General features: G+C 40.0%; 1 protein-coding gene across 3 annotated transcripts in view; it reads right to left on the bottom strand.

Annotated features, from left to right (window-relative positions):
• PRKCE (protein kinase C epsilon) overlaps positions 1-23,324 on the bottom strand; it is a 300,604-nt gene that overhangs the window by 192,234 nt on the left and 85,046 nt on the right. For all 3 annotated transcript variants that reach the window (XM_051613079.1, XM_051613081.1, XM_051613082.1), the window contains exon 2: positions 3,083-3,146. In XM_051613079.1, coding sequence (XP_051469039.1) covers positions 3,083-3,146 — 64 coding nt within the window. The remainder of the gene's footprint in view (positions 1-3,082; positions 3,147-23,324) is intronic.

Raw genomic sequence — 23,324 nt, 5'->3', positions numbered from 1 at the left:
AAAAAGTTGCAAGGAGCAAAGCCAGTAACTCAACCCTTCTTTGTACAGTTCCACATAAAAATACCTGCCAGATGCCAGTATCAATATCTAAGGGTGGTTCTCAACAAGTCTGACTCAAAGTGACAAGGAGAGGCAGAAGCACTCTTTACCTCCCTTTGTAATCTGCCATATTTCCATCTGTTTTGTGCACCTAAGCCACACAGTGACTGAAGTCCATGAATGATTCAGTTCAGAGGAGGAGGAAGGAGGAAGAGAAATTTTATATCTTGTTGAGGAAGTAAGTTATAACAATAAACTGTTTTCATTGTTTTGCCATGCAAGTGCAAACATGGCAGAGGGATAAGCAATCTGACAGCTGAGACTAAGGGACAATTCAAATTTAAGAGGTATATGGTAATAAAATCTTATGTCAATATTCAGTAAAAGCTTACTAAAACTACTGAGAATATACCAGTAGTGAGAAAGTTTCTTCATTATCCAACATTTAGGATTTTACATGTAAACTTTCAATCTAGATAGCAATTTACTCACATAAGGGCTCAACTGCAAAATTAGGACTTTTGCCTCTTAACGGCAATTTAACAGAGGACAAAGCTCTCTGGCCACATTAATGGCTTGAAATAATCTTAAATCAATTATACCAAAACCAAACTTGCATATCCATCTTAAAAATATTTTAGTACAAAGATATACAAGACAATATCAGTTGACAGGTATGTACTACATCACAACGGCTGAGATTTTTTTAATTGCCTGGTTCATATTTTTTTAAACACTTCTAACTAAGAAATACACAACATGATTGCTTCCTACCATTATAATTGTTGCTACAGGTATTTTTATTTTCATAAATTGTGAACTTTTTCCCCTCCAGGATCCGAGCTGAAATACTGATACCCATTTGCACAGCATGAAAAGAATGCTATGTATTCTCTTGCTATTCACAATGAAGACTGGAGTGCAAAAACAAGATCCGGGTTAAAAAATTAGGTCAAGAGTAGCAATTACCTCAAGCAACCCTAGCTACTCAGAAGTCATGCATCTAGGTTAACCTTAATCTTATGTTCCTTTCATAGTTAACAAATACAGATCAACTACAGTGAACTGTCCCATTGAAATGCATAAGATACATCAGGTGTATTCTATTTAGATACCTATTTATATATGTGTATATACATAGATCAAATGAAATAGGTATTTTTGAATCATGTAGAATAACGTATGTGGTTTAAGTGTTTCTGTTCACTACAAAAGGATGCATACAGTTATGTTAAGCTAGGTACTTCACTAATACAGGAGACTCAACCAAAATTAGCAAGGCCTCAGCCCTAATAAAGCAGTCTAAAAATAGGATTTCATAACATCATTAAAAAAAACACCATAAAAACAGTTTACAAACCTGGCCCAATTTCCCTTGTGAGAAAAGCCATAACTTTCTTGGAGAATTTTGCAATGCTTCTACACGACACTTTCCCATGTTTATTTAATTGTATGGGAAAGCTCTACAACTATACAAGTTCTATTGCATTTTTTAAGTCCACCAGCTTCTCTAGGCTTCTACCAAATTCACCCTAACTAAAGCCTCTTGGTCTTCCTCAGGGCTTCCATAAGACAGCATCTCATAAGGTATTTTCCCTCAGTAGTCTGTTTCCATTTGACTGCTCCCCTTCAAAGCTCATGTAGCAACACAAATCCTAGTGCTGCAAATTTCTTTCCAAGTATCTTTCAAGGGTCACAGCATAATGCACCACATCATCTGGGAGACACTGCCATAGCCATTTTTTTCTTTTCCTGTACAGAAGATTATAGAGTTTCACCAAACTTCTGAAGAACATTGTAACAACATTCTTCCTGCAGTTGGACACACCTGAAAGTATCTTGGGATGGAATAATTAACACTATGGCCATCCGAGTATGGATTAACTATCAGCGGAAGGTTGGAAGAACATCTACCCATTCCATGATAGAACCACACCATTGCCTTTAACCATATTTTAATTCTACCATTGGTGTGCCAATTAGCAATGTATGTGGAAATTTCTATTAAATGGATATTTTCTTCAATACGCAGGAAGAAAAAAACACAGAGCATTGCTTAGGTGCATACAAAATGGGACTGCAAAATGAAATTTAAGTAATAGTTCACTTTGTTTTTAAAATTCAGGATTTAGAGCAATATGTGTTTTTGCAAGCTACCATTAGTAATTGGTCAGAGCACAGCAATCCATTACAAAGAAGAGAAATGTAAACACTTTCTTCTGCTGTTTCTCAGTTAAATTTTATAGCATTTTCTGTTACAGCTTCTGTCAGAGTTTATGTGAATCTTCCTTATACTGTGAACCAACAATAACCTTATTTAGCTGAGCAATAGGAGCTACTGGGGAAAGCTGATCATTGGACATAATTTAAAATAATAAAACCCAAACCAGGCATAAAGGCCATTTCAGTAGGTCAGACTGGCATTGAGAGCATGACTAAGAGATTCTCATAAATTCTCTTATTCCCACCATATACCATCTGACTCTCTTCCCACTTAACAGCAGAAAAATATCTTAAGAATTGAAGAAATATTTATCTTCCATCTATCATTGCTTTTTTTCCCCCAACATGTAACTGCTGTGTCATTAAAATGAACTTTGCCTCTTATCATTACAACATTTTGATCATTACTTTACTTAAAAAAACATTTAGTGGAAAAATACCAAATATTGGAATAATTTAGAAAGCAAATAAACTGCTCCCCCCAAACCCTTGACATCTTATAATTTCTACATGTCTAATGGTTAGCATTTTTCAAAATTAAGAGTTTCCAGTATCTTCTGGAAATTAATATTATTAAACTATTCTTATTTCACTACCCAGCTTTTAACTGATATTGTTACCATCGGTGATTAAAAGGTTAAGAAGAACTGCAACGACTCATAGACTCACAGGCAGATACATCAAAATGTGTTCACTTTAACTTGAACTCATTCAGATTTATGAGGATATTGACACAGCACCTCCTCTAATACTTCCATTGTAGAGGCCCTTGGAAAATTCCATTCATGAAACAGTAAAACAAAACATTGAAACTCCCTACCTTCACCTGATGATCCTGAAAGGTCTATGATGACATACACTCTCCCTTCTGGCTCCAAGTCAATCTGCAATCAAGAAAACAATTAGAAGAAAACTTAGAGTGGCTCTGAAAGCAAGTGACTGCAAATGCAGGAAACAAAAAGCTTCTAAAACTTGTGGAGCCAAGGGGTAGGCAGGACACATGGGCAAGCCTATGTGTCACTGCCAATAGAGCCTCCTTTTACATAAAGGTGCTGAGGGCCTCACACCTGCACTGAAGTAAAAAAGTGTGTGCCCTTAGCACTTGAAAAACTTGAACCTCGTGAATTTTACAAATCAAATACTTAAAGCACTGTTCTGCCATCCATTTGCACCACTACTTCCAAAGGGACAAGGAAAAAAGTTAAAAAGTGACAGTCTGGAATAACTTTTTAACTGTAATTTATACTGAGCCCAGCTATGCAAATGTGAAAAACAACACTGTGACCTATTCAGATCCCAGCAAGGCAGATCAGCTCTGGTCACAGAATGGGGTAAATGAACACAGATCGCACGGCTGGTTAACACGTGGTTATAATACTCCCTTTGTATCCCCACTGGGAGAAAGAAATACATGCTTTCTCCTCTTTTTCTGAAATACAAAATGTGTTTATTTCTGCACCATTCTGGTGGATTTAAAGAAGTCTTTGCTCTTGTGGAGATTACTTTTGTTCAGCATGAAACATAGGTGCTCAGATTCAAGATGGTGTACTTCAAGATTTCATGGACTGTGGGAACAAGCTCCTGTATGTTTAAGGACCACAATGAGGAGCTAATTACAAATCCTCCTGTGTTTTACCACACATTTCATCAGCAACTTTAAATACTGCTACATTTCAATATGTTGATGGTGACCTGTGCGCTACAGACAATTTTTGCACCCACCCATCTCTCAAAAATTAAACTGTAACTGAAGCATTGTGTAAACAATAGCTCTTATTTTCACATAGCAGTTGTCATACAATTTCAGAGACTGAATGAAGTGACATGGTGTCTATTTTAGAAAGGAAAGCACCTCAATAAAACTGCATGCCCAGTGCCAGGGTGCCTCAAGGGCCCCTGTCTGCCATGGCTTGGCTTGTGTCCCACTGTCCCAGCCAGTCAGGGAGGCATCAGGGGAGCCCCAGTCTAGGGCATTAAGCACCTCTTTGGGGATGGGTGGGGGCCAGAGCCAGGCTGGGATGGGATGGGGGTCCATGGGTAGACGCAGTTCAGCAGAACAGGGCTGGGTCACAGGGAACTGGAGACCGGCCCTGCTGTGGGATTGCTGGGACAGGGGCTGACAGCCCTGGGGACTGACATGGGGCCTTGGGCTGTGGGCAGGATAGGGAGAGAACCAGGGGCCATGCAGGGATATTGGGGCCTGTTCAAGACCCCAGGGCTCTGACACCCACATAGGACTTGATGAGATCAGGCCTGCTGTGTGCCAAAGCAGGGTGAGAAAACAGGAAAAGGAGATATGCCCCAAAAAGCCCCCTTCTTCCCCCAGGTGAAAAAGTGGCAGGACTCTTGGTTCTTGCAGGTGCCAGACCAAACAGATGCAGGACAAAAAGACGGGAGTGTGCCACATAGCTGGAGTCTAGCCAAACCGTGCTGTCCACATGCAGAAACCCAAGACCTTTCCTGACACCTACTCTGAGGCAACCACTGGACCACAGACCTCCTCCTCCAGTGCCACGCTGCTCTGCCACAGCAGGGGCAGGCAGGCATTGCTTTGCTGACATTGGCAACTGGCCTCTGAGCCACATCAGGGTATGGCACTAGGCCAGAATAAGATGATAATCAGGAGGTTGCCAATTCACACTAGTAACTTGGGAAACCAATATGTTGGTTTTCACAAACCAGTAAGTAAATGAGTAAGGGAAGGTGACACAAAACATCTGGGCTATGCCAGGCTTTGCCTGTCTGCATTCAGCAGGCAGTTCCATGGGGCCAATATTTTTGCCTCCAGGTTTCTCTCATCACCCAAGGGGACCTTACAAGAGGAGCACCACTGTAGTTTCTCCTCTTTTGGGCCACAGCTGCTAAGTCACTGAATGTTTTGGGTTAAAAGGGACCTTAGAGATCATCTAGATCCAACCCCCTTGCATTGGCAGGGACACCTCCCACTAAATCAGGTTGCTTAGCACCCCATCCAACCTGGCCTTAAACACTTCCAGGAAGAGGGCAGCCACAGCTTGTGGGGGTAACCTGTGTCAGTGTCTTACCACTCTCACAGTAAATAATTTCTTCCCAGGGTCTAATCTAAATCTACCCTCTTACAGTTTCAAACTGTATCAGTGACAATTTTCAATCTCCATGAACCAGCTTCTCATAAAAACACTTCTGTGACATTCAAGAACGAGCTGGCAGAGGAGTTCATAGGTCCAGCTGATGTCACCAGACCAACAGATCAAGAAAATTATCTCAACAGCTGTATTGTAAATACATGAGGCAGGAAATCGGTGTTAGCAAGGCCAGGGGTTACGTAGAGGAGAGGAAAATGAAAGCGTGGTTGAGTGGTTTTCCATAAATAAAGTGTTGAATATTAAGTAAAGACTTTTTAAAACAATTTCTGAACTGGCAGCTTCAGTTTTGTAGGGGAGGTTTTGGTTTGGTTTTTTATTTGTTTTAAATAGAGCTACTGATCTGGAAATAATGCTCCTCTCCCCTTTGCAGTTTTTAAATAAAAAAATATTAAAAGATCAGAAGCACAGGTGCATGAATAGACTTTTATGTATATGCTGAGGGAGGCTTTGAAAAACTGCCATAGCACTGAACAGATGGCTGTATTAAAGACAGGCAAGTCTAATGCTCTGTATCATCACTATATGCTGCTGGGTTAACCTTTTAGTAAAATACTTCATGCATTTCAATTCCCAGTGTGCATACACACACATACAAAACCCCAACAACATCCCTGCAGAAGACTCAAGCATCTGGAAGAGTTAGTGGCCACCGTCACAAAGTCTGTTCCCCTTAAGTACAAACAGCATTGGCGTTAACTCAGGAAAAAGACTGGAGCACTGAACCCAAGTTTTCATTACCCCTTAAGCGCCCTTTATTTTTATACAACTTACAAGAGATGCTGCTAACTGATTTTGATTCAGAATTTTTGCTGATGCTCCAAACAGATTGAAGTATTTATAAGAGAGTCTCTTTTGCCGATAAAGTATTTTTCAGTCTTAAATGCTCTAATATCAATGAGAATGAAATGGATATACTCTTATTTTCAGATTTATGAAATACCCAGATTTCTTCTTAGCGAGTACCTATTCTGACAGTCTCATCAGTTGCATGAATTAGTACTTTTGCCTGAAGCAGGCAGCTCAGCTGCCTCAGCTGACCTTACGTATAAAAAGAACCTCCCTCAAAAAAGCAGAATCCCCTAAACTTATGGGAAAACCTTCTTTTGATCTCAGCTCTTTCATGTATCAAAGCAAATACAGAATGAAGAGGACTGATTCAATTCTAATTTTGCACTAAACTTTTCTAATGTAATGCCTAGAAACACACTGGTTTAAATACCTCAAAAAAAACCCAATCAGACTACTAGAATAAAAGCTATGTGACTTTTCTTTCAATCCGCACGTTAAGCTACACTTAGAAGCAGGTGTCATTTTACACAGAAGTAACAAGTAATGCATGCAGCACAATCTAAAGTTTCCATCATTTTTTACCAAAGGCCCAGAAAGGTATCACATGTGAAATGCTCTCAGACGTACATAACCAGAAGCAAAATGACTGGCCAAAAAGACATCCTTGAATGCATCAGAAATGGTCTGATCACAGGACTTCTGTGCTGATTCTGACCCTTCTCTTTCACTAAAAATACTTCTCTCTGAACACAGACAAGCATTTACACATGCTACAAGCAGGTATCTAAAAACACACAACTGTTTAAAAGGACAACAGGGAAAAAAACAAGATGCTAACTAGGAATCAGACAGAAGAGCAGGTACAAAAAGACCATTACGTCTCACACATACACACCACATTCTCTGCATGTAACAAAAGATGTAACAGCTATTATTGAACAAAATGTTTCATCACTAAAGTGTTTTGGCCTTCTACTGGTCCATGCTATTGCTGTGATTTCAGTTAAAAAACAGTTTTAGTAGGTGCAAGGAAGATTAATGATAAAGGTACTTTAAACAACTTCTATATCGCTAAAATAATCCTTATTTGGTGACCTATTGAGATTAGTACAATGACTGCTGGAAAGCAGCACAGATCTTGAAATACTCCAGGCATTAATAAAGCATATTAGCAGCCTGTTTCAGGGAACAAAAGGCAGCTGTCCATAAAACCAGACATACTTTCAGAGACAAAAAACCCATATTGAAACCATAGCTGAGTTTCAGCAAATTGAAGGCATTTATATAGTTTCACAGTCATTAATGGATTTTATTTTCAACACCCTTCTGAGACAGTTCCCCATCTGTAAAATGAGATATTCCCAAAGGTGTAAACTAGACTAGATGACTTACCAGAAAGTCATACAAGAAATACAGTTAAACCAGAACTGAACTCTGGTCTCTGGAGGTCTAGACTGCCCACTACACCACTGCGCTATTTCTCCTGTTCCTCAATTCAGTTTCATTTTGTCAAGCTATACACATCCTGTTTTCCCACAATATCAGAGACATCCAAGTAGGTTTTTTTGTTTATTTTAAACAACTTTAATGGGTACCTATCTAGGAGGCAATTTCCTTTCTTTTCCATTCAGTTGCTACTCATCAGTAAAAACAATATCAAAGAAAAAATTGCCTAAATATTGCTGTGCAGCACTTCTAAAGCATCACAATTCTTGGGCAACTCTGGAGTAATGCAAAATTTAATCACACTATGCAGAAGATTGTGAAAATAGTTCAGCTTTTCCTCAAGGTTTGCTTTTTGTTAAGACTTTAACTCCTAAGCATTCTTCTGAAAAACTGAGTCCTGAACTCATCTAGAAGCTTACCACTTTCCTTCTCTCAGGTGCAAGCTGTAATTCCCACCCCCAAAAAATAGGAAACAGGAATTTCCTGTTTCTCTAACAGGATTCTCTTAAACAAAGATCTTGCTAAGGAAACCGCAGACTATCTCTAATCTTATAGAGATAGGGATAAGGAAGATTAGAACATGCCATGCAATTATTTGGGTTGCACTGATGCTTCATATATGAATATGAAGACTTTACATCCTGAATCATTCCATCAACATTTGGAGGTGTCTTTTTCGTCCTTGCTGATAGCACCAGCACAGAGATTTTGCATACCTTATGGAGCAAACTGAGACCTGTTGTAAACAAGTGATTAAGTGGTATCTTCAGTTGTTCAGTGCCCCACTGCCATGGATTTTAATTTGATTGTAACCCGAGTCCATCAGCCACCTATGTTCTAACAGAAGAAAGTCACATAAGATTACGTGCACTGTACTCATTCAAACACCAGCTTGTCTCTTAAGAGTAATTTAATGATAGTTACTGACATAAATCTCAGATCTGGAACGAACAACAACTAGACAGATGCATTTTCCATAACTGAACTTCCTAACAGCACCAAGGTTGAGTAAGTTTTACTCTGAAGTTCCTTAGCTAGAGAGTACGTCAAACGAAGCAAAAAACCTTCAAGCACAAAGCTGTTTAAGATTTTGGTAACATTATAAACCTAAATGGACTCTATAAATAACAGAAACAGAAAGAATTAAATCCTAAACTTGCTTTGCACCTCTTGTTGTGATGTTCTAGGATTATCTTATATTCAGATAGCTTAAAGCATAAACCTCCAAGCACATGATCAGTCACTGCAGATGGTTATTTGAGTCATGTAGGACTTGAAAAGTCAGTATGTATTAACCCTTGCTGAATGCAGCATAACAGAAATCTTCCCTTTGAACACACAGTTTCTCTGAAAGGAGGAGGAAAGGGCTTGTGTTTAAAGAGCTGATATCTGCAAAGGCTGGGGAAGTAATGTCTGATGTTTGGAGGGGCATTTATGTCTCCAGTTTTGATAAAATATTATTTCCATTAAAACGCATAAGAAAATCAGAACAGTAGTAATCCAGTACAAAATGACTGGAGACAGACTCTGTGCTCATCTTTTGTTCTTTAACCACAAGATTTTTCTGCTTCAATTAAAAAAGCTAGTAGAGAACCTATTTTAACTTATTTAATAGGAAATAATACATCAATAGAGACACTTTTCAATATAGTCAAGATTACTGCAGATCAAGTAATTTTAAAACATTCAAAACCACTATCGTTACTAGAACTGAAGCAAACTCTCGACCAAAACAACAGCTAGAAGCAACATTAAACTTGCAAACTTCCTCCAGCATTCACAGCTGAATCCCTAGCAAACTCAGCTCCAGGAAGTCAGAAAAATAGGTGAGAAAAATTTGTTTAATAGTATTATATCTGAAATTTTACAGAGTTCACATTACCTCATCAATCAGATGAGGTAAACTTCACTTTCAAAGAAATTGCAAAAAAAAAAATTGAAAAAACTTCCCTAGAATCTTTGTTTACCTCCACCATTTCCCCCTCCCCTGCCATAGCCTCTTGCTCTTCGGGCCAAAGAAAGCAGGTCCCTTTCAGAGCCAGTGCACTGCCACAAAGTTCACAAATCTGCCTTTCATTATGAATGTTACATATGTGATTATTATAATTACAAAGAAACATGACATAGCTCGCCACATGGTAATTGACCACAATGTCATACATAAAAGTTAAGAAATTTTGGCCACAGGGGATTTTATCATTTATTTACTCATACGCAAAAGTCAACAAAAAGACATCAAACATCTTGCATGACCTATAGAAAAGATCAAACACTATCCAGTGCCAGACACATGCACAGACATAATACAGAACAGAAGCAGCCAGGGAAAAACAAGATTCAGCTGAAATAACCATAGTATTCAGAAATCAATTCTAAAACAAGAATCCTTCCATTACTTAATATAGTATATACCAATATTCAGCTGCAATATCTTGAATCACACATGATACAACTTTGATCTTCCACAATTTACTGTAGCTAGAGACCACCAACACACCAACGGAGGCACATTTTTGAATGCATGGTGACACATAAATGCACGTGTGTTTGTGCATGGGCATGCTCATCTGCACACTCAGAAGTCCTGCACTCATTTTGTGTAGACAAGGAAGACAATTTTATGGAACACTGTAGTAGGACTCAGGTGTTCATGGTTCATTTTCTGGTTGAGTCCAGAAATTGAACTTGGACAGATGGCTACATTTACATGTGACAAGAGAGCAGAGCAGTACAAATGGCTGCAAAGGCATCAAGCATGACCACAGAGGGGTCACTGCACACAAACAAGTTTCTGACTCTCTGATCTGAAGGGAGGAAGAGATTATCTTCACTTTCTTGAAAGCTGCAGGTGGTGAGAAGAGTATGTATGGCACAAGTTTACCACTCCCCAGCACTTTACAGAGCTCTTAGTTTCATCTTTCCTTTGTATTGAGAATACAGTATTAGAAAACCGGGTTGGTTTAACAGTTATACACCCAAACTGGTTACGGTCTCTAAGTACCTACAGTCTGAACTCATGAGAAGGAAATTAATTGATGAGAGAGACATTTCTTCATGAATGGAAGTCAATAACCTTAGGAGACAGACCTGCCTAGACTAACCACTGAGGGCATTCTGTACTTGAACAGGTCAATGAGCATTTCAGGAACACCTTTGTGCTGTTTCGTGGGTTTATTTAACCCACTACAGTTATTCTGATTATGCAAACTTCTTGTCTTAGTATGGTTTACTCCTCTGCCTTCATAAGGTTAAGTTACATAGCACATTTTCACTGTACTACAACTGTACCCACATTAGAAATGGAGACTGCATTATTGTAGTAAAAGTAATGAAGATAAAATACAAAGAACCTGTCAGAACCCAGAGAACGTGAAGTATGAAGCATAAGAGATGGGTTTGGCTAGACTTTTTGAGTGTAAAATAAGATATCCCTGTTTAGATATCCTTGTAATTGAACATTTTGAGTAACTTTAATGCAATTTTTAAAAATGCATCTCCTGCTTTCCCATTCAGGTTCACCACAGACATCACTATTTTTGAGGAAAGAAACTAGAAATACAAGCCAAAGAGGAATAGCCACCTTATAGGAGTGTCTAAATTTGGTTATATAAAGGGGAGAAGATGGCAAAAAAAATATCACAAAAATGTTTATTTCCTAGGTTGTTTGTTTTTTGTGGTGGTTTGTTGTGTTTTTTTTTTTTTTTTAATTCTTCAGCAAGCACCAAGATCAAAACATGAATATACAGGCTTCAAGAACTACAAATAAACATTGTTCTGCTGGGTTATGAAGATGAAAGGAAAAAGTATGTTCTGCACAAATATTCTCTATGTCCTCTTACATATGTATCTGTAACCTGAGCTGCTTTACAACAAACGTGGACATTATGATAAACAAACATCACATGATATACAAACCGCAATAGTAAAACAGAATTGGCATCAAGTGTTTAAACAAAAGTATCCTTCCTGGAAGCAGCTCTCCTACTTGCAGCCTGCCAAGAATTGTATAAATTCAGAGACTTTGTTCAGGTTATACTAAGTGTTAAATTTCAAAGAAATTCAAATGAAGAAAACAGAATAAAACAAGGCAGTTGCAAAACTATTTTTGCTTTCTAAAAAATAAATAATTAAAGGTTTGTTCAGTTTAGAAGGAAGGACTTCCTCTGCCTTTACACTATGTGATACACACAACTGGAAGCAGTATTTACAGAAAGTGGCTGTCGTGCAGATACACTAACCCTTTTCCATACGGAGCACACATATAGAATGATGTGGTATCTGCACTGATCCCTCTAAGCTCCCCCAGCTTCCATGTCCATCACCCTTTCCAAACTGGGGTTTTCAGTAAGGATGTCTGTAAAGACCAGGAACCGGACACACCTCTCATGTCTCAGTCCAATATCCAAATAGTGAGATCATTCTGGTTTCCTAAAGGAAAAGGTAATTTCTAAAATCTTGTATTAGATAAACATTGTGCCAGTAAATGTGGAAGTTTCAAAAGCAGAAAGTATGCAAACTAGGTATACTCAATCATTCACTCTCTTAAAAAAGTAAAAAAACCCCACCAAAACAGTTTACTTTGCTTGGGTTTTTTTCCCCAGTTTATTAGACAAATAGCTAGAATTGGCAAAAAAACCCTCAAAAATTTGACAGAAAACATAGCCCCTGGTAACTTATGTACCTGCCTAAAAACAGGGGTTTTTTATTTTCAGAAGAAAACACCATTGGAAAATTCTCTCATTGGTTCTGTTTTGGTGGTTGTTTGTTTGTTGTTGTTTTGTTTTCCTTTAAAAAGTATTACAATAAGATCTTTAGATACCATTTAGCATTGGGGGTTTTCTAGAACATAGGTTATTTTATTGCTCTGATGATGTTTTACCCTCTGTTTAATTATCAGATTAGAAAGATTAATGATGCTAATTCTGTTAACAAAATGGCTATCCTGAGGACTACAATTATCTGTGATTCACTTGGACTTCCTCTGCAGCTTTAGCCACAACAAACTTAGAGCAACTTCAAGACTGCTCAGATGTCAGCAACAAAACACATTGTTAAAAGAAAAAAAAAAACAACAAAACCCAGAAAACTGCTGTAGTCCAAGGTACCCATGTTTAAGAGTGAAAAGGAAATCAATTAAATTAAAATTTAGTAGCTTGACACATGGTGCCAGGCAACCTATATTCCATAAACCAGATAGACCAGAACGTAACATCTTGAATCTGGAGATTACAGTAAAGGAAATGGCAAAAATAGCCACTACTATTAATACTGTTCCTGAAAAGTTAGGCGGTAGTGTCCACCAGCCAGAAGTGGCACACCAGGAATAGATACATCTTCAAAAAGCCCTGAGAACAAACTCGTTCTAGTGTATGCTGCATTCACTGACATATTTCTTTATAAGTTTTTTTCACTTACTGCAGTGTTTTAAACTGAATCACATGAAGAGTTCTCACATTTTAGATATGAGCTCAACATGAGAGTCGCTGGATAAACATTTTAAACATCTTACTCTTTCAGATATCCACACAAGCTTTCCAGTATTTCCTGGATTTAAGGAAAAAAAAAATAAAATTCTCTCTGACTCTTAGCCTGCCTTGTACTACAGCAATTTGGTTGTTCCTCTTCTAGTCCATAAAGAAACAGAAAGTGCAGTCATTAATGTGTGCATTTGTCTTTTAGTCTTTGAAAAAATCTTACTAAAAAGAAGTTTGAATTATACAAGAGTATTCAGGTTTAAGTTATTTCTTTGTAACAGCTTGGGTTAGATTTTATCCAGCCAACTAGCCAGGGCTCCTGGGACTGGACTCAGGATAACAGAAGAATTTTTGCTAATTTACATCTTTTAGTTTGGTTCTGAATGTGTAAGAATCATCCAGTTCTAGTAATGGAGGGCACACCACACTGCCTACACTAGCTCTTCTATCGAGCCAAGTAAGTAGAGCAAAGCTAACATCCATCTTCCACAAAATGCTTTCAGTCTTTTCTGAAAATGTCTAGGGTGAAGAATCTGCTACCTCCATTGCTAAGTGGTTTCATTAGCTTATCACCTTTAATGTGAAAAGAAACACAAGCTTTGCTGTTCATTTTAAGCTATGTGGCCAGACCTCAGGTGTTGCTCTGCCTTTCTCAGATTAAAACACCCTTTATTTTTTAAATGATACTCTTTTTTTAAAATGGTACTTTAAATACCCAAATTAAGTAACCTCCCATTGTTCCTTTTATTTAAAGCAAACCAGTGAGCTCAGTTTCTCCCTATAAAGAATTTTCTCCCAAATCTGAATGCTTTCAGAAATCCTGCTGGGCTACCCTAGGCAATAAACTGAATTCACACTCCATGTGCCTCTTTCACCTCCTATAATTAGTCAGGTTTAGAATCCAAATTCTAAAAAAATCAGGCTTTCCTTAACACATTTATGCGATTAGACCCCAGTCTCTCTACCATTATCTACACCGGAGCCTGCAGGTTCTAGGCATGCTGTGACATGAATAGTTTTATTTGAAATGCTAAACTGACTAGATGTAATTAGTTATTATTGTAGTGTATTGATAAGCCTGCCCATACTTCTGCTACAGCACACCTATCACTTACCAGAAGCAACAAACCTCACCACTTGATTTACAGAAAAAATTCCATTTGGGTATTACAGCATAAAGTGTTGCAATTCTAATTGCACACAGAGAGGGCAGAGAAACATCTTGCAGCAACTCTGTCTACCCTTCAGTAAACTTTTTGTCTCAATATCCAACCAGTTTTTAAGACGTTGACCACCCATAATCCTCCTATGTGCAGCCTACAGAAGAAGGAGGAATAATTTCACACCTGGGGGAAGTGTCATGAAAAAATCTGTCATCTGTAAGGACTGTGGAGGCAGGCAGAATAGGCTTCCTCAGGAATACATTTAAATTTTGGATACCCTTGTTCCTCATTCCTCCATCTCTGGTTGGCCTAGAATTTCCATCAGCTCTATCCCACGCAGCTTGCAGAAGTCTCTGCTTTGGAAAGCCCTATAAAACTTTACCAAAATCAAAACTCCCTCCGGTCTTACCTGAAAAAAATTATTAATAGCTGATCTGAAATGGGAATTATATATTTATTTTTTTTCCCCTTGAAGTGCAGAAACAGTTTCCAAATATCTGCCTGACCAGAGTAACAGCAACAATCCGTTTACTCCAGAGACTTAAAGGACAGAAGTAGAAAGAAAAATCACTTTTGGATTGGGGAAGAAAGGTTCTGAATGTTTAGGTCTGGTGTGGGGTTTTTTTTGTTTGGGATTTTATTTTTTTAAGTGGAGTGTTTTTTCCTTACTAGTAATAAAGATGAAAATGATTGATGCATAAGTATGACCTTGTTAACTGCTCAGGCAACCTCCCTTAAAGTAAGGCTCTCTGCGGAATTCTATAGATCTCCATTATGTCTGTATAATATTGGAGAGTGAGAGTTCTGGATTGTTTCCATTTCTGCTTCTCTGACCCTACCCAATCTGTTGCTTGTGGCTCGGTCAAATATGCTGCATTTTAACTTCTCCCAGGAGTGTACACAGTTTCTCTTTTGGGTTGTTTCAGATTCTTTCTCTGCTAAGCAGCTGCCTTTAAAAGTGCTGTTTACCCCATTACAGAATCATTCCCCACATCAAGGAAAAAGGGTCCCTGTCTAAAAATTCAACATACATATATGTGTGCATACTAATTAAGTTACTAACTACTGAACATAAAGATGCAGCGGGATCCAGTAAAAATAAAAGGATAAAAATGTTAGCATTCTTAGAATCTGGCTCAAATAGCAGCTGGTAATCAGCCATGGAGATATGACTAATTCTGGATTATTTGGTCATTTTTATTGTACTGTCCTCAAAAAAAAAAAAAAGAAAAAAAAAAAGGAGATCATGCAACTTTGGGATTGTGTATTTCCAAATTGAAGTAATGCAATTAAGCAGCACTTTCCACATATCTAAGGAAATACTGGGGAAAAAAACCAACAAACAAATACATGCAATTGCTGTTTTACTGTTAAAATTTCTTTAAGATCACTGGTTAGCTTTTTTTTTTTTTCCAGATGTCATAAAAAATTGGTTAATCTCAATCCTGACCTGCAATTTGTTCTCATTTTTATCTTGGATCATTAAAAAAATCCACACTATAAGCAGGCCCAACAATAAACCTGAAACATTATCAGATAGTTCAGAAGTACTTTAACAAAGTTTCTTCGACTTTGCTGCAAAGCTGAACACTCTCAGCCTAACCTGGCAACAAGGAGAGCTGTTAGCCCCCAGAACAGTCAGGATCCTACAGGCATCCAAGTAACATCTATAAAAAAGGTACACCCTAAATCACGCAAGCAAGTAGAAGGCACAACTGGGCAGCCACACTGGGTTCTCCTGATGCTCCTCACCCTCTGCATCCTTCACTCCTCTACAAATCAAAGCCTTATTTTTACCGCAGACAACTACAGCTTTTCTGATTGCTGCCACAGATGTACCACAAAGTAAGGGAACTTTCTTCTTCACTTTATTCTCAGCCCTTGAATCATATGAAAGGAAGGAACTGAACCTCTGACTCAGCAAAGTACAAACTTAAGACCTGACTAGTTTATTGACTTTATTTTATTATCATTTAAATGAGATGAGGTTCCCATCCTCCCTTCAACTTTTGTAATAAAAAATGCAAAGTGAAAAATCCAAGCAGCAGCAAACATGCTAACATTAATAACGGCAGGGAGAGACCAGCCCTCCTACTGCACAGGCATGTTGCATGGATCTCACAAGCTGCAACAGACATTTTGGCAAGAAAAAGAAAGACTGGAATAAAAGTCAATAAACACAAAAACTAAGTTAACATCATTCTGGGACTTCACAATTTATCTGCACAATCAACGCTACTCAAGGAATTTTCCCAGGTATAAAATTAATGAACAACTGATAAATCAATATTTCAGTAAGAACTATTTCTATAACACATGGTTTTGATTTTATAACCACGAACCAACGCCCATTTTTAAAACATGAAGAGCTATCTGTTACATGCTGGAAATTCTATTTATTTCTGAGTGTTCAAGAAACAGCAGCTTATTCGGGGAACCACAGTGCAAATAACTTACATTAGAGCAACAACTACTTCAAATATTTCCTACTCTAACTCTTTCATTCCTATTTTAATGTTGCTTTCTCTAGGAATTTAAACATATTTGAAAACATATTTTTATACCAGCAGCTTAGGCTAAAATCCCTTACTTCTGTTTAATTATTACTACATATTTGTCATTTTCTACAAAATTACTGAATATCAAGCTTTCTGAGAGCTGTAAATCATTGTTATTTCTGCACCATGTCAATATTTAGCAGTTTTTTGTTTATAAAGTCATTAAAAATTGTAATACGATAAACCTTAACCCACTTCTCAAATGGCTAAGAAGCAGACCACACATCAAAACAAACTGCATTGCGCTCTCAGGTAGATATCTTCCTTTTACCTCCCCTTAATAGAATAATTAACAAGGTCGCACTGCGAAGATTTCTATAGAGTCAAGTTTAATGATAGCATAAGAGGTGCTGTGAAGGATCATGTATTGAAACACTGCTAGCTTATGGCAGCTTTGCCCTCCACACCAAATTCAGATGATCGTGAACCACCATCAATGATGAGAAACTAAGCTACTGAAACATTCACTCTGCAGACAGGAGGTCCCTCCAGAGAGCTTTGAGACACTATTTCAGGGCGAAACTGAAAGAAGCTTTCGGAGAACATGGCAGCAGCAGCAGGGCCTACTTGGCTACAGACTGAAAGCAACAACTGAATCAAGCTTTGGAAATAAAAAAAGCTGAACTCCAAAGATGTCCCAAAGATAATGAGCTGCCCAAATCCTACCTAACTGCCAAAACCTCCTCCTGACTTCAGTTCTTATTAGACAGCTGTCAAGAGACTCTGGTTCTTTCACACCAATTGCTCTAGCAAACCAATGTTCAAAGAGCATCACAACAATGCTTAGGGTTGGTCATTCAAAGGTTTTAAAAAAGAAAAAAAATCCGCCGGGCCTTAAGGCTCCATGTTTACAGGAAACATATTTGGGGAGAGACAAAGAAATTACACCCTTACTGGCACAATAGTTTATCTCTTGTAAATCACCTTCCCCTCATGACCCCCTCTACTGCTAGAGAATAGCTCCACAAAGTTGCAGTGGTGAAAACAGTATAAAATACTGACATACTCCAGGAAGGGACATCTGGTTTCTTTGAGAAACCAGACACAACAGCAGAACAACCTGGTTATCCATCTGAAAGTTACTCTCCTTAAAAATACCTGCTACTGCACTAATGGTTAAGAGCATGTCCATGCCTTTCTTCTGTCTTATTCCATTATTTGTAGTGCATTGATTTTACTGTCACTAAATGGATGACAAAAAAAAAAAGATGCCCATGCAATGATAGCCAGGGATACTTTTATCCTTCAAGTGCATTACAAACCACATGTAGCCATTTCCATCTCTGGAATGCAGCATCAGAAGAATTCAGAATAAGTTTCAAAAGAGGAAGAGTTCAACAAGAATGCTGAATGAAGCCCTATTTTAAGCTCTAGTGCAGAATCTTTAATATCACCCCAATTCTGCTAGGCTCAGATCTGTCAGAAAATAAGCTTTTTCCTTTTAAAGTTCATTACCTATATCAAACTCAAAAAAAAGAGAAGGTCTCAGTGGACCTGTATTTGAGTGTGGCATTTCAAACCCGAAGTTTAATTAATTCTCTTACCCATTCTATAGCTGTATGTATTATATAAATGCTATTAATAAGTTAAAGCTAAAAATGAAATTACATACCAAGATGAATTCTGTAGATTGGGGATTCATACTTGCTACTTGAAAAAAGCAAGATACTGAGTAGAGATATAAGCTCTGGTTTCTGCATTCTGCATAAAAGTCCCCCTCTAGTCCACTGACCACTATCTGAAAAATTAATTCAGTTTTAGCTTACGGAGATTAATCCAGATTTATACTTCATACATTTTTTTTATTTTTTTAAACTCCTCAGAGTTAGACAATAAAACTCCCATATAATCCTCAGAAATAATTTCCAATGTGGAAAAACGCAACTACTCTATGGGGGACTAAGGACTGAAAAAGGAGAAAGTAATGATTCAAAAGCATGTGTAGTGGTATTATTGCCCTTGCCTGGTATTTTTAGTTTTGCTCCCTTCTTGGAAATGCTTCTGCACCTAATTGAAATAATTAATCCTTAACTTTTATACACATAAGAACCAGCTTTGCACACTGAATCACAATAGCCGAGTGTTACTAAATCAGCATTGTCTGGGTTGCTGGGTGTGTCCCAACATCTTCAGAGACCACCAGGAGCACCAAACACTGTAGCTCATACTGCATAAATGGGCATTCAGTGTTGCATGGTGTCTTTGCAGTCTGTATGCAGGACAGAAAGGACTTCTCATTAAGTTGTATTATTCACATGACACAAGTGCAAATTCATGGGGGACAGAGGATGAGCAAATGGAAATAATTAACACAGATGGAAAACAACACTAACTCCTACAACTTCAAAGGACAGAGGAATATGGAATAGTATGCACAAGCCAAGCTCCCATTCCCAAGACACAAAACTCCTTGTCCTGGTTTTAGCCAGGATTAAGCCAATTTTTCTTTTCACTGATTTTTTTTTCCTTCAGTAAGCTTTCTTGTAACTAGCAACTGTGTGTTCTGCTAGGCTGATAAGACAGTGGAATGTTTTTCTAACTACTGAGGCTTCAAGGTTACACCTTCACTCTGCCGGCTCAGACACTATGGGGAGATCTCTGACCCCCCCGTGGGAGGCTGAGTTAGACAGACAGCAAAATTGGCCAAAGATATTCCATTCCATATATCTACGTAAGCTCAGAGGAAGGACAGAGATCTTAGAAGACAGCTTCCTCCTTCTTCTTCTCGTCCTTTCTTCCGTCCATGGCCGGCGTCCGGGGAGGACTCTGCTCATCCATCACCGCCGACCCTTAGGCTCGAGCTCTCCTGACCCTCATAACTCTCCGCTTTCTCCAGCAGCGGCTCCGGGATTTCTCAGGACTCTTGCCAGTTCAGGGGAGTGCTGTGGGAGTTGCTGGGGGTGGGGGGAGGCGAGAGGCTTTTGCCCATATCTGAATATATCTGTATATAATTGTATATATTTTCTTGTGTGATTCATTAGTGTTTTAATTAAAGCTGTGTAGTTTAGTTTTCAATCCAGCCAAGTCTCTCTCCTTTTCTCTCTCTCCTTCCCTGACTGGGTGGGGGGGGGAGGGGATCGAGAGCATTGTTGTCGGACCTGAGTCAAACGGTGACAACAATTTAATTGGCGACCCAGATGGGACTCGAACCCACAATCCCCAGCTCTTGATGTGAATAGTATGGTTGCAGTGGGGATGTTTTTGCTGAATGTTTATAATATATTGTGGATGCGTAGGGCCAGATGTTGTTCTGCTCACTGCCATTCCCCCACAGGCAATGTTGCTGCCACTGCTGCTGCCAACACCACTGCTGCCAATACCACCACTCCTGCTGCTACAAAAACAACTGCTTCTACAAAGAAAAAGCCTGATCCATCGCGAACCAAGCTAGTTAACCCTGTGACTAGGAGCAAGGCAAAGACAAAAGCAGCAGAAAGTGAGGGTGAGGAAGAAGAGGATCCTAATACAGTTGATGGAGCAGGTACCTCTCAGACAGAGGCTGACGGTGAGGAAGGGAAGGATTCTAAATCAGATGATGGAGCAGGTACCTCTCAGACAGATAAAAAACCAGACCACTCTCAGACAGATAAAAAACCAAGCCACTCTCAGACAGATAAAAAACCAAGCCACTCTCAAGCAAATAAGAGAACAGCAGGTCCTCCTCAATCAGATGATGACGATGACCTCGCCCACCCTTTCTCTATGAAAGAACTGCGCCTCATGAGAAAGGACTTTACCCGCATTGATGGTGAGGGAATCCTTCCTTGGCTGCTCCGATGCTTTGATAGTGGTGCTGAGACCTACAATGTGGATGAGAGAGAAGCCAAGCAGTTGGGATCCCTGGCCAGAGATGCTGGTATTGACAGAGCACTTAGTAGTAAGACAGGAACTACCACCCTCTGGGACCGACTTCTGTCAGCTGTGAGAGAGAGATACCCCCACAAGGGTGACATCGGATGGCGCCGAAGCAGAACACCCACTCTCGAGAAAGCCATCACCTACTTGAGAGAGATTGCTGTGCGAGAAGTGATCTATAATAACGATGGAATCACAGATCCTGATGATGTTGAGTGTGACACACAAATGTTCCGGAAGTTTGTTCAGGCTGTACCAGCAGCGCATGCCCATATATTCTCCTTCATGGGATGTTTTGAAGGTTACGAAAGACCAACTGTACGTGAGGTAACTGTTAAAGCACGACAGTATGGAGACATCCTCTCTGATTCCCTTTACTTCCAAACCTCAGCCGTTAAGAAAATGGTTGACAGGAAGTATAAGATGCCAAATGGAAGTAAACTCCAGACTCTTCCTAGAGACAACTGGTCACGTGTTGCAGCCATTAAGAAGAGACGTCCTGCTACGAGACAGCAGCAAGGAAGACAGGACTCACTGCGACGCCACCTGTGGTCTCTCTTGAAAAATCATTTTAGAGAGGACATGAGAGTCTGGGACAAGAAACCCACTGATATGCTCCAGTTACGTGTGCAAGAGCTTCTAAACAGAACAAAGCCAGGAGATGGTTCTTCCAAGAAGAAGGTTGCACCAGTCAACAACCAGGATGGTTCATCGAGCTCTAGTGCTCAACCCTAGGGATGCCCTGCCTCCAGCCAGGAGGAGGAGAGGGACAACCGAGTTTATTGGACTGTGTGGATTCGGTGGCCTGGCACGTCAGAACCACAAAGATATAAAGCTTTGGTGGACACTGGTGCACAGTGCACTCTAATGCCATCGAATCATAAAGGGACAAACCCTGTCACTATCTCTGGAGTGACAGGAGGTTCTCAACAACTGACTGTTGTGGAGGCCGGTGTGAGCCTCACTGGTAAGGAGTGGCAAACGCACCCTATAGTGACTGGCCCAGGTGCTCCGTGCATCCTTGGCATAGACTATCTCAGGAAAGGATACTTCCGTGACCCGAAAGGGTACCGGTGGGCCTTTGGTATAGCAGCTGTAGAGACTGAGGACACTGAACAGCTGCGTACTTTGTCTGGCCTTTCAGATGACCCTTCTGTAGTAGGGTTGCTGGAGGTTGAAGACCAACAGGTGCCAATTGCCACTTCAACAGTGCATAGACGACAGTATCGCACCAACAGAGACTCTGTGATCCCCATTCATAAGCTGATTCGGCAATTGGAAAGCCAAGGTGTGATTAGCAGGACTCATTCACCCTTCAACAGTCCTATCTGGCCAGTGCGAAAGCCTGATGGCGAGTGGAGGCTAACAGTGGACTATCGTGGCCTGAATGAGGTGACACCACCACTTAGTGCTGCTGTACCGGACATGCTAGAGCTTCAGTATGAGTTGGAGTCAAAAGCAGCCAGGTGGTATGCCACTATTGACATTGCTCATGCATTCTTCTCTATTCCCATAGCACCAGAGTGCAGGCCACAGTTTGCTTTCACCTGGAGGGGAGTCCAGTACACCTGGAATCGACTGCCCCAGGGGTGGAAACACAGCTCAACCATTTGCCATGGACTGATCCATGCTGCACTGGAGAAGGGTGAAGCTCCAGAACACCTGCAGTATATTGATGACATCATTGTGTGGGGTGACACATCAAAAGAAGTTTTTGAGAAAGGTAAAAAGATCATTCAAATTCTTCTGGATGCTGGTTTTGCTGTAAAAAGAAGCAAGGTCAAGGGACCTTCGCGAGAGATCCAGTTCCTGGGAATCAAGTGGCAAGATGGTCGTCGCCAGATCCCAATGGATGTGATTAACAAAGTAACAGCTATGGCCCCACCATCAACTAAGAAGGACACTCAAACCTTTTTAGGGACTGTTGGTTTCTGGAGAATGCATATTCCATGTTACAGTGAAATTGTGAAACCTCTCTATGAGGTGACCAGAAAGAAGAATGATTTCAAATGGGGTCCTGACCAACAGAAAGCTTTTGAGCAGATCAAGAAGGAGATTGCGCAGGCAATGGCCCTTGGACCGGTTCGAACAGGGCCAGACATCAAGAACGTGCTCTACACTGCAGCCGGACACAATGGTCCCAACTGGAGCCTCTGGCAGAAAGCACCAGGGGAAACTCGAGGCCGACCCCTGGGATTCTGGAGCCGGAGCTACAGAGGTTCCGAGGCCAACTACACAACAACTGAGAAGGAGATACTTGCAGCATATGAAGGAGTTAGAGCCGCTTCAGAAGTGATTGGCACTGAAGCACAGCTCTTTCTGGCGCCCAGGCTACCGGTGCTAAGATTCATGTTCGAGAATAACCTTTCTCCTGTCCATCATGCCACCGATGTGACTTGGAGTAAATGGACTGCTTTGATCACCCAAAGAGCCCGAATAGGGAAACCTAATCGTCCAGGTATTGTGGAAGCAATTACAAACTGGCCAGAAGGTACCCACTTTGGAATGCCACCACAAGAAGTGGTGAGACGAGCTCAAGAAGCTCCACCATATGATCATCTACCAGAGACTGAGAAACAATTTGCTCTTTTCACCGATGGCTCCTGTCGTCTTGTAGGGAACCACCGGAAGTGGAAAGCTGCCGTGTGGAGT

This window comes from Apus apus, chromosome 3 (assembly GCF_020740795.1).
Source record: "Apus apus isolate bApuApu2 chromosome 3, bApuApu2.pri.cur, whole genome shotgun sequence".
Lineage (NCBI taxonomy): Eukaryota > Metazoa > Chordata > Aves > Apodiformes > Apodidae > Apus > Apus apus.
This window is presented reverse-complemented; position numbering and strand designations above follow the sequence as displayed.